Source organism: Citrus sinensis, chromosome 5 (assembly GCF_022201045.2).
Source record: "Citrus sinensis cultivar Valencia sweet orange chromosome 5, DVS_A1.0, whole genome shotgun sequence".
In the NCBI taxonomy this organism is placed as follows: domain Eukaryota; kingdom Viridiplantae; phylum Streptophyta; class Magnoliopsida; order Sapindales; family Rutaceae; genus Citrus; species Citrus sinensis.
The window spans coordinates 29316385-29330436 of record NC_068560.1 but is presented as its reverse complement, the minus strand read 5'-3'; the positions used below and the strand labels follow the sequence as shown (position 1 = coordinate 29330436).

General features: G+C 36.3%; 3 protein-coding genes and 1 long non-coding RNA gene across 6 annotated transcripts; 3 read left to right on the top strand and 1 right to left on the bottom strand.

Annotated features, from left to right (window-relative positions):
• Positions 1–2352: 2352 nt before the first annotated feature.
• On the top strand, positions 2353–6129 carry LOC102629154 (F-box/LRR-repeat protein 3). 3 transcript variants are annotated; one of them, XM_006472076.4, is made up of 9 exons: positions 2354–3095; positions 3201–3493; positions 3991–4116; positions 4263–4367; positions 4451–4616; positions 4713–4850; positions 5038–5167; positions 5254–5548; positions 5701–6129. In XM_006472076.4, the coding sequence occupies exons 1-9, from the start codon at positions 2759–2761 to the stop codon at positions 5944–5946; spliced, it is 1836 nt and encodes a 611-aa protein (XP_006472139.2). In that variant the 5' UTR covers positions 2354–2758; the 3' UTR covers positions 5947–6129. The 3 variants fall into 3 exon arrangements, with proteins under 3 accessions (XP_052298281.1, XP_006472139.2, XP_006472138.2); XM_006472075.4 differs by having other exon boundaries at positions 4451–4850; XM_052442321.1 differs by lacking the exon at positions 4263–4367 and having other exon boundaries at positions 2353–3095; positions 4451–4850.
• Positions 6130–6369: 240 nt separating this feature from the next.
• Positions 6370–8939, top strand: LOC102628891 (putative pectinesterase/pectinesterase inhibitor 22). Its single transcript, XM_006472074.4, has 2 exons — positions 6370–7635; positions 8102–8939. Exons 1-2 carry the CDS (start codon positions 6696–6698, stop codon positions 8770–8772), a joined length of 1611 nt encoding a protein of 536 aa, XP_006472137.2. The 5' UTR covers positions 6370–6695; the 3' UTR covers positions 8773–8939.
• A 1266-nt stretch (positions 8940–10205) lies between these two features.
• LOC102628606 (pectinesterase) lies at positions 10206–12196 on the top strand. The gene is made up of 2 exons (XM_006472073.2): positions 10206–11226; positions 11502–12196. The coding sequence occupies exons 1-2, from the start codon at positions 10206–10208 to the stop codon at positions 12194–12196; spliced, it is 1716 nt and encodes a 571-aa protein (XP_006472136.2).
• Positions 12197–12794: 598 nt separating this feature from the next.
• Positions 12795–13624, bottom strand: LOC112497746 (uncharacterized). Its single transcript, XR_003064730.2, has 2 exons — positions 13507–13624; positions 12795–13117 (listed from the first exon to the last, which is right to left on the bottom strand). It is a non-coding gene; the product is annotated as an uncharacterized LOC112497746 (long non-coding RNA).
• Positions 13625–14052: the final 428 nt, after the last annotated feature.

Below are 14052 nucleotides of genomic sequence, written 5' to 3'. Positions count from 1 at the left end.
ACAAGTCTATATCAGCTTTGCTTCTCATTCTTTTCACGCCATGCAACAAGCTCAAAATATCCTGCCCAGGGGCTACACGAATATCATTATCAAAATGGGATAGTCTCCAAACCTTCTTGGCGGCTTTACAATCAATTAAAACATGAATCACATTCTCTATCCCCAATTTACACAGCTGGCAGCTAGGCTCTTGGACAATCTTCCTCTTCCACAAATTCTTAGCTGTAGGGAGTAGGTTTTTGGCTGCCCTCCAAACAAAAATTCTTATCTTCTTTGGCAAAACAAGAGACCAAATGATATTCCACTAATTTTTTGAAGACTCTGAGCTTGAAGGCATGGTTGGAAATCTAATTTTCAGGGCTGTCTGGTAACCGCTTTTGACAGTATATTGGCCACTCTTCCCATAATGCCAAATGAGTTCATCCTCCCTTGGTCTGTTTGGCAGCGGAATTTGGGTTATTACATCAGCATCCATCTTATCGAAATGCCTGTAAATCAAGGCCTCATCCCAGCAGTTCTCCCCATTGATTAATTCTGAAACTATTATTGGGTTAGTTACTTTTGGATGACACAAATTTTTTTTGTTGAATCAAAATTTTATTAAATCAAACTTTGTCGTTAAATTTAATAAGAAAATTTTGTTTGATTCAACAAGAATTTTTTTTAAAATATGATTTAACCAAAAAAAGTATGTTAATTGCATTTAGATGTAATTTTTTTAATAATTTTTCTGTTTAAAAATAAAAAATAATTGAGTAGAGACAAAAAAATATTTTGTAATTAATTGTAGAGATAAAAATGTCATTTTGTACTATTATAGGGGCATAAATATCATTTTATAATTAATTCTAGGGGCAAAAATGGTTAACGTTAAAGTTAACGATTTGTCACCCACTTGAATATTTTAAAATATGTGTTACCTTTTTTAAATTTATAAAAATATGTATCACTCATAAGTAATTATCCCTTTTAATGATAATTTTTCAATCCTTGTTGACTTTAACAAATGATCTTGTTTATTTGAAATATGATATTACAATTTATTGATATTTGTATTATAAAATCTATTGAGATCTTATTAGAAAAGCTATGTTACGAGTTTCTTTGAATTATTTGAGTATTCAAACTTATCACGAGTTAAATTTACTTTCAAATATTTGATAAAATATTCTCTCGGTATATAAACAAGAAATGTGAAAATGAGTTGCTAATTGATGATATCCATTCCACTTGAGTGCCACACTAGTTTCATAACTATAACATTTTTTTATTTTACAAACCAGACTCCACCCATTTCAATTTTTCTAATTCTTTCATTTCAAAGTTAAAACTTAAAATGCTCTTAGTTTCATGATTTATGTGAGATTCAAGTAGGATATATATTATTACTCTTCTATTTATTAGTAATTTTCACCCTACTTATTGTGAGGATCAAAGTCCAACTATTTTGGTAAGTAGTCTTGGTAAAGGATTAGAACATAGAAGTTATCAAGTTAGGGAATTACTTGGCATAAAGAGACAAATAGTTTCCTCATTTAAGAAAACTCAGTAGTACGGGGATGAGGATGTAATTACCTCTCTCGCAATTAATGGTTCGATCGATAGATAGGTACGGTCGTTTGCAGGTCTTGTGGGTCCCTTAAACACCGTACAAAGTAGTAAGCACGGCCTCGCATCAGCTTCGTGGAAATTGGGGTACGTAGTACATCATCAGCATCTTATGTACTTTTAGTACCACTTATTTTGAGTCGTTGCATTATCTCATCACGCGTCCCAAATCAGAACCGATCACTTGCCATCACAATCTAATCGAACGGTGAAGAAGAATTCTGCACGATTGCTTTTTGCTCCGTGATTGCGTGCGCGATATTCTGCATCGTGTCTGAAACTCAAACCCCCAAAATACCCTTGGGAATTATGCCTCCCGAGTTTTTTCATTTTTAAGATTTTCAATTTAATTATAAGGTTTTTAAGATCGACTCAATATACAACAAAAGAGCAAGAATTCAATTCTAAAAAATTATTAAATCTGCAAATAATTCACTAAAAATCTAGTCAATTGATTAAATTAATAAGACATTTTTAAATTTGAACAAAAGAGTTGTTGTAAATATAAGGGCATTTCTGTCATTTGAAAAGTTGGCCTGATTTAATTTTGGATTTTCCCATCCGATCCACAAAATATCCACTGTTAAAACCTTCACGCCAACACAACAGGCAAACCAATGAGAACCATTCCAGATTAAAAAAGTCAAAACCAACGACAACAGCACGTGATCGGGCACATGACATATTCAGTCTCAGCCAATCAATTACAGCCTCACCATTTTAACAATCATGGTGCCCTCCATACTCAACCATTACTCTTATCATCTTCTTCCTCTTCTTTTTCCACTTCTCTTCGCTTCGCTTCTCCTCTTTCAGTTTAGTATAGTGGATAAATAATCTGTGCGCTCATTTCCGGTGGAAAAAACCCCGAGATTTCGGTCATCGTTGACAACAATGAACCCGATCCGAGAAACCCGGTTTAGTATAATTCGGATTCTGTTTAAGCCCACCCACCTGCCTCTCTACTACCTCCGCCTTCTCTTTCTCTTCGTTCCCACATAAAAAAAATAAAAATCCATAGAAGGATCTAAAACGCCTTTTAATTTTCAGAAATAAGATTACCCAGAAGCCTTAGTTTCCTCAAAAAGATAAAACAACATTAAAGTTTCGAACTTTGAGAGAAGAAAGTGTTAGTTTTAGCGACGTTTTAATGCCGGGTTCATCGGCGCTCGATGTGTTGACTGAGGATTTGTTGGTCCGTGTTCGTGAGAAAATCGGCGATGAATTGGATAGTAAGACGTGGCGTCTCGTTTGCAAAGAGTTTTCCCGAGTTGATTCGGTGACTCGGACTACTCTCCGAGTCCTCCGAGTCGAGTTCTTGTTTATTCTGCTTGATAAATACCCCTATATCAAGACTTTGGACCTCTCTGTTTGTCCACGTGTCAATGATGGAACAGTATCGTTTCTTTTGAGTCAGCTCTCGCTGAGTTGGACTCGAAGCTTGAAGTCTCTCATTCTGAGTCGCTCTACTGGGTTGAGATATAGAGGTTTGAGCTTAGGAGACACTGAAGCAGAAGTTTATAATTTTTACATTTTTTTCCCACTTATAACAAATTACTGGACTAAAGTTTTTGTTTTGGATATACTTGAAGGTTTGGAGATGTTGGCACGTGCGTGTCCGCTTTTGGAGAGTGTTGATGTATCATACTGCTGTGGGTTTGGTGACAGGGAGGCGGCGGCACTGTCGTTTGCGTCTGGGCTGAAGGAGGTGAAGCTGGACAAGTGCTTGAATGTGACAGATGTTGGGTTGGCTAAGATTGCTGTTAGGTGTGTGAATTTGGAGAGATTAAGCTTGAAGTGGTGCATGGAGATTAGTGATTTGGGCATCGATCTTTTGTGCAAAAAATGTCTTGATTTGAAGTCTCTTGATGTCTCTTATCTTAAGGTTTGTATTATGTATTGATTTCATTGGGGCTTTCTGTCTAAATGCTGTTTTTGGTTGCCGAGAAATTGAAGGAAACAGATAAGGAAAGAAATGGAAGTTTTAGTTTTGAAAGTTTTAGTTTCTGTAATTGAAGGCCTTGTCTATAAAGGAAAACTGAAGTCTGCTAAACTTAGGCTCATGAGAGTCTGAAGGCCTTTTTGTTACCTTCAACTTTATTTTTGAAAGCACAAGTCTGGCAAATACCACTTATATGATACCTAATGTTAACCTGCCGCTTATCTGGTGGTTATATTTGATAGCTAGTTATTTCATTCCATGCCCAGTCGTGGATTAAAATGCTATAGTTGGCCTTAAAGCTACTTAGTTGAGAATATGTAATTAGATTAATCTTTTTTATGTTTTTGCTTTTAGGATTATTCTTTTGGCTGCCTTACCAAATAAGCAGATGGTATTTGTGTTGATTATTTTAATGAAATTTTGTCTGTCTGTTGGTACAGCTGACAAATGACTCATTTTGTTCGATTGCTACTCTGGCTAAGCTGGAGTCTTTGGTTATGGTGGGTTGCCCTTGTGTAGATGATACTGGATTGCGGTTTCTTGAAAGTGGGTGCCCTTTGCTGAAGGTAAACAGCCTGCATGCATTTAGTGGGGGTGACATTATGACATGCAAGCTTAAGTTATTAAAAAGTAAGAACTACACATAATACGTGGGCTTTTAGTGATAAATTACAAATTTTAACTGATAATATGTATTTTCTATATGCTCTAGACAATTTTTGTATCGAGGTGCAAATTTGTCAGTTCAACTGGATTAATATCTGTAATAAGAGGACATAGCGGGCTTCTGCAGCTCGATGCTGGCCATTGTTTTTCTGTGAGTAATTGCCCAACTATTCAGTTTTGCAAGCATTTATAGGTTTGATTTTACTTAAACTTGAAATGGCGCTCTTACAACAGGAGCTATCCACAACCCTTCTCCACCATATGAGGGACTTGAAGAACCTTGAAGCAATCACAATGGACGGAGCTCGAATTTCTGACTCTTGCTTTCAGACCATCAGTTTCAATTGCAAGTCTCTTGTGGAAATTGGGTTGAGCAAATGCTTAGGGGTGACCAACACAGGCATCACACAACTCGTCTCTGGATGTGTTAATTTGAAAACCATTGACCTAACATGTTGCCAGTCGATTACTGATGATGCAATTTCTGCAATAGCAGATTCTTGTAGGGGTCTTGTATGCCTGAAGATAGAGTCCTGCAATATGATTACTGAAAAGGGTCTTTATCAGCTTGGATCATTTTGCCTACAACTTGAGGAGATAGATCTTACTGATTGTAATGGTGTAAATGACAAAGGTGAGTTCTAAAATTCGTAAATAACTCTTGAGTGGTTTCATTATAAAATGTTATTGGAATAACAATGTTTATTTTGTAACTCAAAACAGATAACACAACTAATGTATTGTCCTCTCCTCTCTTCAATGAATACTGTTATTTTTCCCCATCTGGATTTTTAAAATGACACCCACTTTCTTGTCTGCAGGACTTGAATATCTTTCTAGATGTTCAGAACTTTTATTCTTGAAACTAGGACTTTGTGAAAATATATCAGACAAAGGACTGTTCTACATTGCTTCTAATTGTCTGAGGATTCAGGGACTTGATCTATACAAGTAATTTAAGCCTGAGGTTAAATTTGCAAAATATTTATCATTCATCTGCAATGTTTGGTTCATTTACTTGTTTATGTTGGGTACAGATGTTCAGGTATTGGAGATGATGGCTTAGCAGCATTATCTAATGGTTGCAAGAAGTTGAAGAAACTTAACTTGTCATATTGTGTTAATGTTACTGATAGAGGGATGGAGCATATTCGCTTCATAGAGGACCTCTCTGATCTTGAATTACGAGGACTTACGAAGATCACCAGTGCAGGTTTGACAGCACTAGCAGCTGGGTGTAAGAGACTGGCAGACTTGGATTTGAAGCACTGTGCTAAAATTGATGATTCAGGCTTCTGGGCATTGGCCTACTATTCCCAGAACTTGCGACAGGTATGGTTATGATTTGATGGTATAGTTAGAACTACTTGATTAAGATAATCTATTATTACTAATTATATATTTCATAAGACATGTAATTTGCTATCCATTAGTTGAAGTTCTTGATTTTATGCTGAAATGCTGAGCCATATTAATGATGGCAGATAAATTTGAGCTATTGTGCTCTCTCAGACATGGCTTTGTGCATGGTGATGGGGAATATGACACGCCTGCAAGATGCAAAGCTTGTTCACCTCACCAATTGCACAAGGGAAGGCTTTGAGCTAGCGCTTAGGTCCTGTTGTATGCGGATCAAAAAGGTGAAGTTACTTGCTCCCATCAGGTTTTTGCTTTCCTCAGAAATACTAGAAACCCTCCACGCAGCAGGTTGCAAGATCAGATGGGACTGATATAAACTTTTCATGAGTAACGCAAACTGAGATCCTTGATCGCCTCGTGGCAAAAGAATCCCATCTCATTTTCTAGGTGCATTAGTTACTGCAATGTAATTTATTTCTGTTGGCATAAGACAAAACAGTCTCATTTGTATGTCCTTTGTGTGGGTGTTTCAACTTCCTCAGGTTACTTTATCATACGGCCTTGTGATTTATCCCTTTTTTTCCCTCCGACAGTATAGTATATAACAAAGCTTTTATATAATGAAGCTACTTCAACGTGTGGTTTCTGAGGGTTCACCTTCTTGTTTCTTTGGTGGGTTAACTGGAAAGTTCTTAATGTGCTGGCAAAAGTTCCAGATTCACTCCATTGCTTTAGATTTTTGATCCTCCAAGTTTAGAATCAGGATTACCATTTTAATTGGCATTTTTAATATGTATTTGTATTTATACAATTTATATAGTTACCTCATGCTTAAACTGGGATTACCTTTAAACCCAGAGCGGCAGCCAACTTAGCCAACAAGCCTAAAAGTGAAAGGAATGTTTTTAAATCTAGCTCTCTAAAGTCTAAATAGAGCATAACTTGATTTTCACTTGAGGAAAAAGGAAAAAAGCAAGTGAATTTATGCCTCGAAAGGCAACACTTTCCTTTGGAAACAAGCCTTCTCTACATATCATCACATATAAAGTTTCTTCAGTATTCTTTTTAAAAAATCGCAACCATCTCCTCTCTCTCATCCTTTCTCCTCATCATTGCCACCATGGGCTTGGCCTATTTTTTTCTAATTCTAATCTTTTCGCCTTCACTTGCAGCTTTATCCAATGCAACATCTTTAGACAAACAAAATTTATCCCCACAAGCCCTGATGACACTAGCTTGTTCAAGTATTCAAAACCAGGATTCTTGCCTCTTAAATCTACAAACAGCACTTGAAAACGAGATCCCTCAAACTCCAAATTCAATCTTACATGCAGCTCTTAGAGCCTCACTTAATGAAGGAAAACTGGCAATCCAATCAATAACAAAGTTCAACTCTTTGTCTATCAGTTCTCGCGAACAGATGGCCATTGAAGACTGCAAAGAGCTCTTAGATTTCTCTGTTTCTGAATTGGCCTGGTCTTTAGATGAAATGAAACGGATTCGAGCTGGAGATAAGAATGTTCACTATGAAGGAAACCTGAAAGCTTGGTTAAGTGCTGCATTGAGTAACCAAGACACATGCCTTGAAGGGTTCGAGGGCACAGACCGGCGTCTGGAGAATTTCATAAACGGAAGCCTGCAACAAGTTACGCAACTCATTACCAATGTGTTATCTCTGTACACTCAGTTGCACAGCTTGCCTTTCAAGCCACCTCGAATCAACGATACACAAAGCGAAAGCCCAAAGTTCCCGAAATGGACGACTGAGGGCGATAAAGGGCTTATGGATATGAAACCAACAAGAATGCATGCCGATGCAGTTGTTGCATTAGATGGGACCGGCCATTACCGTACCATCACAGAAGCAATAAATGCGGCTCCAAGTTACAGTAAGAGGAGGTATGTCATATATGTGAAGAAAGGAGTTTACAGAGAAAACGTTGACATGAAGAAGAAGAAAACCAATATTATGCTTGTCGGAGATGGCATTGGAGCCACTGTGGTGACCGGTAACCGGAATTTCATGCAAGGCTGGACTACATTTCGCACTGCCACCGTTGGTATGCACCTAATGACCATGCCTTCTGAACATTTTTATTCTTCCTAAACCATATTCCTCTCCTGTGACGACAATTTATTTCGGTTCATTATGTGTATTATGTGGTCAGTACAATCAAACTCTTAATTAGTTAATATTGTGATATTATATCATATATAGTACAATCAAACTATAAATAGTGAATATTGTGACCTTATATCATGTATAAAATAAATAACGTGTAAATTTATACTATTAAATTTACATCGCGTGACCAACAAAGTGTTGTCTCCTCTGGCAATGGAGTCTCTTTAAGTTGTGCCTCTCGATTCGAGCGGGAACTTTTAGTCTGGGTTATGGTATAGATTTAAAGGTGCCTCCACAGTTGGGGCCCTCCCCAGGATATCTCATGGTAAAAAAAAAAAAAAAAAAAAAAATTTACATTGTGTGGAAATGAAACTTTTCTTGAATGGCTTTATGCTTTGCAGCTGTTTCCGGCAAAGGATTTATAGCAAGAGATATGACATTTCGCAACACAGCCGGACCCCAGAACCATCAAGCAGTGGCCCTTAGAGTTGATTCAGATCAATCAGCCTTCTTTCGCTGCAGCGTGGAAGGCTACCAAGACACACTCTATGCTCACTCTCTGCGACAATTTTACCGCGAGTGCAACATCTACGGCACAATCGACTTCATATTTGGCAACGGTGCAGCCGTTCTGCAGAACTGCAAGATCTACTCTCGAGTTCCACTACCTCTGCAAAAGGTCACAATCACGGCACAGGGCAGGAAAAACCCGAATCAGAACACCGGGTTTTCGATACAAGATAGCTATGTTGTGGCCACTCAGCCAACTTATTTGGGCAGGCCTTGGAAGCAATATTCAAGGACAGTTTACATGAACACTTATATGAGTGGCTTGGTTCAGCCTAGAGGCTGGCTTGAATGGTATGGGAATTTTGCTTTGAACACATTGTGGTATGGTGAATATAGGAACTACGGCCCTGGTGCTTCTCTTAATGGAAGAGTCAAATGGCCTGGTTACCACATTATTAGAGACGCTTCCGCAGCTAGATACTTTACTGCTGGCCGTTTTATCGACGGGATGGCTTGGTTGCCGGGTACCGGTATCAGGTTCACAGCAGGATTGGGCACTTAAGCCACCCTTAATTTGATTTATTTGTGCCTATTTAGCCCTTTGGCCATGAGGCCATCCAAATTGCCTTCTATATAGTTTATTGATGTATATGTACACTAGATTGGTTCTTTATATTTGTCTATTATTTTATTCATCTTTTGGGAAATAAATGCATGTTCTTAGCTGAAGTATTAAAGCTGCATTGTCATTTTTCTGTATGTTAGAAGGAACTTGAATTACAAGACCCACATAAAATAGAACATCTACAGTAGTCTTCACGTTGAAGGGACGGGAATTCCTAGGGAAGTACCGATAAATGCTTCAAGTTTAATCTGAAAGATTCCGAGTCTTAAGTTAAAGGGTTTTTTTTAGATCGACAAATAAGTTCATTGTCAGCTCTGAAATAAGATTAATTTAACAACGGGTACAAAAGGTCCTAAGTATTGGTTAGATCGACAAGTCAGACCATTTTTACACCCACCAAACAAAAGTATGAAACCGTTTTGTTCATTACTGACTTACAATGGTCAAAGTTTTAAAAAATAAAACTTCACGAGTAGAATCACTTTCTTGTGACATGTTTTAATTTTAATACATTCTTTAATAATTTTCAACATATAGAGTTGAGAAAGTCATACCCCGTCATTAATTTTTATAATTTAAATTTTACTAAATGAATGTACAAATGACTTATGTGGTATGCCGTCTTAAGACGTTATTTATATCATATGAAGTGTTGAAACCTAGGAATGTTAGTTAAGGAGCAATGCACAGGAGTACCTAAATACTCCCTCTAGAAGATGAATTCATTTGATTAATTCAGATATGTTTTGCTTCAGGCCCTTACATCCTCGGATATATACAGATTTGAGACGTTGGATTTTATATATGCACTTGCTGATATTTGTAAATTGACCTGAAATAAGACTTGGATTCCACAAACTCAAAATATTTTAAGCAAGCTGACCTAAATCATCAAAAATTAGATTTGATTGTCAGCTTTCCGAGTCCAGCACAAGACAAAAAGACCCACCAAGTTTAAGCGTTGACTAGAAGACGTGACAAATGATTAATTTATAAATTAAGTGCTGTCCAAGCTAGTGAATTGGAATGTGATTCCTCTTTTAAAAAATGAAACGTGATTAATTCTAAGCTTAGTTGTGATTTCTAGGTTCATTTGCTCTTATTGCGGGGCACGTTATGAAGATTTCTAGTACTAAAAATTCTTGGCCTTCATCACCTTCACAAGATGAGATCTTAATTATAATAACCAGAAACAAATTTCTATGAGATCCAATACTTGATCAGCCATGGCGGTGCCTTTTAAATTTTTTAAAAAAAAAATTCAATGTGCATTTGATTACTAAGATAAGTAATTAAGCGCAAAATAAGATTTATAAATAGGCCTAATTTCCGAGCTTCATTTTCCACTTCGAACATTTTGCTTCATAATCATGGCTTCAAATCCGTCAACTCTGCTTATAATTTATCTCTTTCTCTTGCTCTTCTTCTCTCTTTCACTCGCTGATGATTTTGCTACAAGCTTATTCTCATCAACTCTCGACCCAATTTGCAAATTCACCCCTCATCCGGATTTCTGCAAGGCCAATTTGCCCGGTAACAAGCCTGGTACAGTTCATGACTATGGCAGATACTCTGTTCATCAATCTTTATCAGTAGCTAGAAAATTTCAATCATTAGTTGATCATTACCGCAAGCTTCCATCAACATCGTACTTATCCACCATTCGTGCACTCGAAGATTGCAGCCTCTTAGCTGGAATGAACGTAGACTCCTTGTCACATGCTTCAAATACTATAAATTCTACAAACACTTTGCATAGCCTGCAAGCTGATGATTTGCATACTTTGCTTAGTGCCCTTTTGACAAACCAACAAACTTGCTTAGATGGTCTTCTAGAGACCGCTTCAGCTTCAAGAATTACGCAAGCTCTTTTAGCCCCTCTTCAGAATGGGGCTAAATTTTACAGTGTCTCTCTTGCACTTGTGATTCACGGTTGGTTTTCAGGGATAAAAGGTGGCAGATGGCTAACAGAAAGAAAGCATTTACTTTCCAACACGAGGCCTGGCATCAATGGTGATCATTTACCTTTGAAAATGTCTAGCCGTGATCGAAGAATTTATGAGTCCGTAACAGGGAGAAAGCTTCTTCAAGCTAATGATGATCAGTTTGTGGAAAATGTGTCAGTGGACCAAATGGTGGTTGTGAATCCAAATGGAACTGCTGATTATACAACCATAAGTGATGCAGTGGCTGCAGCACCAAATAGTACTGATAGAAGCAGCAACGGGTACTATTTGATTTATGTGGCTGCTGGTGTTTATGAAGAGTACGTTTCAATTCCAAAGCAGAAGAAAAATTTGATGATGATTGGAGCTGGTAAAGGCCTTACTGTGATCACTGGCAATAGAAGTTATGTTGATGGATGGACTACTTTCAACACTGCAACATTTGGTAAATACATATTCTACTTCACCATATTTTATTTTAGATTTTATGCTCAAATTTTTCCCGTCAATTGATTTTCTTCTTACTCTTATATAAACTTCTAAAGTTGAAATATAGCCATGTGACTCTGTAGCTTATTTTCAGAGTCATTTTATATTTTATGCACCAATCAAGCTTTTTACTTGGCAATTACTTAATTAGTATTCACACGATTGGCTTCTAAAGAAATAATTTCATTATAATTACGGCATCATGTTGATATGAAACAAATGCTATTGCAGCTGTTGTTGGGCAAGGATTTGTTGCGGTGAACATAACATTTCGGAACACAGCAGGACCAACCAAGCATCAAGCAGTGGCTGTCCGAAATGGAGCTGACAAGTCCACATTCTACAGCTGCAGTTTTGAAGGCTACCAAGACACCTTGTACGCACATTCTCTGAGGCAATTCTACAGAGGCTGTGACATTTATGGCACAATCGACTTCATATTTGGCAATGCAGCCGTTGTTTTTCAGAATTGCAACATGTATCCGCGGCGTCCATTGGATAACCAATTCAACGCCATCACAGCACAAGGCAGAACTGATCCTAACCAAAACACTGGCATTTCGATACACAATTGCACCATCAAGGCAGCCGATGACTTGGCCAACAGCATCAACGCGACACAAACGTACCTTGGAAGGCCATGGAAGGAGTATTCGAGAACTGTTTATATGCAATCATTCATGGATAGCTTGATTGATCCTGCTGGTTGGAAAGAATGGTCTGGTGACTTTGCTCTAAATACAACATATTATGCAGAATTTAGCAATACTGGTCCCGGATCAGATACTACTAACAGGGTCACTTGGCCTGGTTACCATGTGATAAATGATACTGATGCTGAGTGTTTTACCGTCTCCAGTTTCATTGAAGGAGATGCTTGGTTGCCCGAAACTGGAGTGCCTTTTGATGGTGATTTGCTTTCTTGAATACTGGTATTTAATTTATTTTGTATGATGTTATATAAGATTTTGTGACCAAGGTTTCTGTATTTTTGTTGATAGTAATACTACACTACCTGTATATTTGGAATATATAATGGGTAAGGTTATTTGCATCTAAATTATATTTTGGTACACTCGTATGAAAAATTTTCAGTTTTAGATATTACTTTAACACACTTTGCCTTTCAAAAACTAATTTGAATATATAATTAGTTATGCAATGTTGGTTCTTTTGATTATAAAATAATAATGAATTAATTAGAAATATAATATGAAATCAAATATTTGGTTATTAAATTATTTTCTAGATTAAATTAATCTATAGTTTAATTATTTTTATTATATTTACTAATAATATTAACATTTTAACACCAAAGTCCAATGCTTATACTTGTCCAAATAAAAATCATGTAATTTCTTTCTCTTTCAAATCTCATGTGAAACAAAACATTAGAAATTAATTTTCTCACTCTTCTCTTTTTTTTTTTTTTTTTTCCTGTCTTCTCCTCCCCTTTCTTAAAACCAAGCACCACCCTAGAGTTTATTGTAATGAAAGTTTAACGTTAGTGATTATTCATTGCAATAACTTGAAAATTATCTTTTTACTTCTTAATTATTCATTATAGGAGTACAAAGCTTGATAAGTTATACATATATAAGCATCTCTGCAAATATATGTACGCTCTCCCACTTCTATATATTACAAACATAATCACGCATGGTGATTATGATTCTCCATTTGCTTTTGCCCAATGTTCACAGCTTCAGCAATTGACCCTACTGGTGGTACAAAGCAATTACACATGCTTAAAGCCAGATCACATTTACAATGAGGTTGACTGCAATCAGCATCTTTGGTGCAGTGAATGCCTACCCCATACCTTGCTTCTGCTCCAAACTGCTGACCTGCATATTTCGATCAATAATTCTCAAATTATTAAACCTTAAACCTAATTTTACAGTATGCTAGCTGTATATATAATTTTTTATATTAATTATTCAGGGTACATTTGAAAATAATATCGTTTTTTTCTTTTTAAGAATTTGAAACAAATATTAGCTGCAAGAGTCGTCGTTTTGTATAATATCGTGTTAACTTGCACACACTACATCAATATTAATTTGCACAAGTACGTATATATACATTTTTTTTTTCCATAGAAGGTTAGATAGGACGATAAATCTCATCCACTAAACACATTCACAGCTAGTTGAGCTGCGGCCAAAGGCCTTTTTTCTTTTTTTCTTTTTTTTAACAAAATTAAATAATGTGAAAAAAAAATAATTGCGGTTACCAGCAAAAGCCAAAAGTGCAGCTACGAGAGCAAACTTGAAGAAGAAGCTCTTCATATCTCTTTTAAATTTGGTGATTTGTAAGATGTCTTTGTATGGATCTAATGATGCTTACTTTGTGAACTCTAGCTCTATTTATATATCATGAGAACAAGTCCAGCATATTAAAGATTAGAAGATATCCTTTCCAAAAGTTAAAAATAAAATAAGATATCCTTACCAAATATTAATTTCTTAGATAGATGAAAAAAATCCCTTATTTAGAACAAATCCTGCATATTAAATATTAGAAGATTTCCTAACCAAAAGTTAAAATAGAATAATAAATTCTTACCAAATATTAATCTTTTAGATAGATTAAAAAATTTTCTTATTTTTGGAATATGATTGAATCCAAATTATATTTAATTAATTACCTAAATATGAATCGAGTAATAATAGCTAGATATCCTAAAATTTAATCTCAAATTTCATCCAAGATGATAGAGTGGGACTATTGGCACCTCTCTAAATACCTCTTAGCACCTTTTTTTTTTAATTAACCCCAT

Coding starts and splice junctions, on each gene's coding strand:
- LOC102629154 (XM_006472075.4), top strand. CDS start 2,759: ATGCCGGGTTCATCGGCGCTCGATGTGTTGACTGAGGATTTGTTGGTC. Junction 4,851..5,037: donor TAATGGTGTAAATGACAAAG/GTGAGTTCTAAA, acceptor TCTTGTCTGCAG/GACTTGAATATCTTTCTAGA. Junction 5,168..5,253: donor CAGGGACTTGATCTATACAA/GTAATTTAAGCC, acceptor TGTTGGGTACAG/ATGTTCAGGTATTGGAGATG.
- LOC102628891 (XM_006472074.4), top strand. CDS start 6,696: ATGGGCTTGGCCTATTTTTTTCTAATTCTAATCTTTTCGCCTTCACTT. Junction 7,636..8,101: donor ATTTCGCACTGCCACCGTTG/GTATGCACCTAA, acceptor TATGCTTTGCAG/CTGTTTCCGGCAAAGGATTT.
- LOC102628606 (XM_006472073.2), top strand. CDS start 10,206: ATGGCTTCAAATCCGTCAACTCTGCTTATAATTTATCTCTTTCTCTTG. Junction 11,227..11,501: donor TTTCAACACTGCAACATTTG/GTAAATACATAT, acceptor ATGCTATTGCAG/CTGTTGTTGGGCAAGGATTT.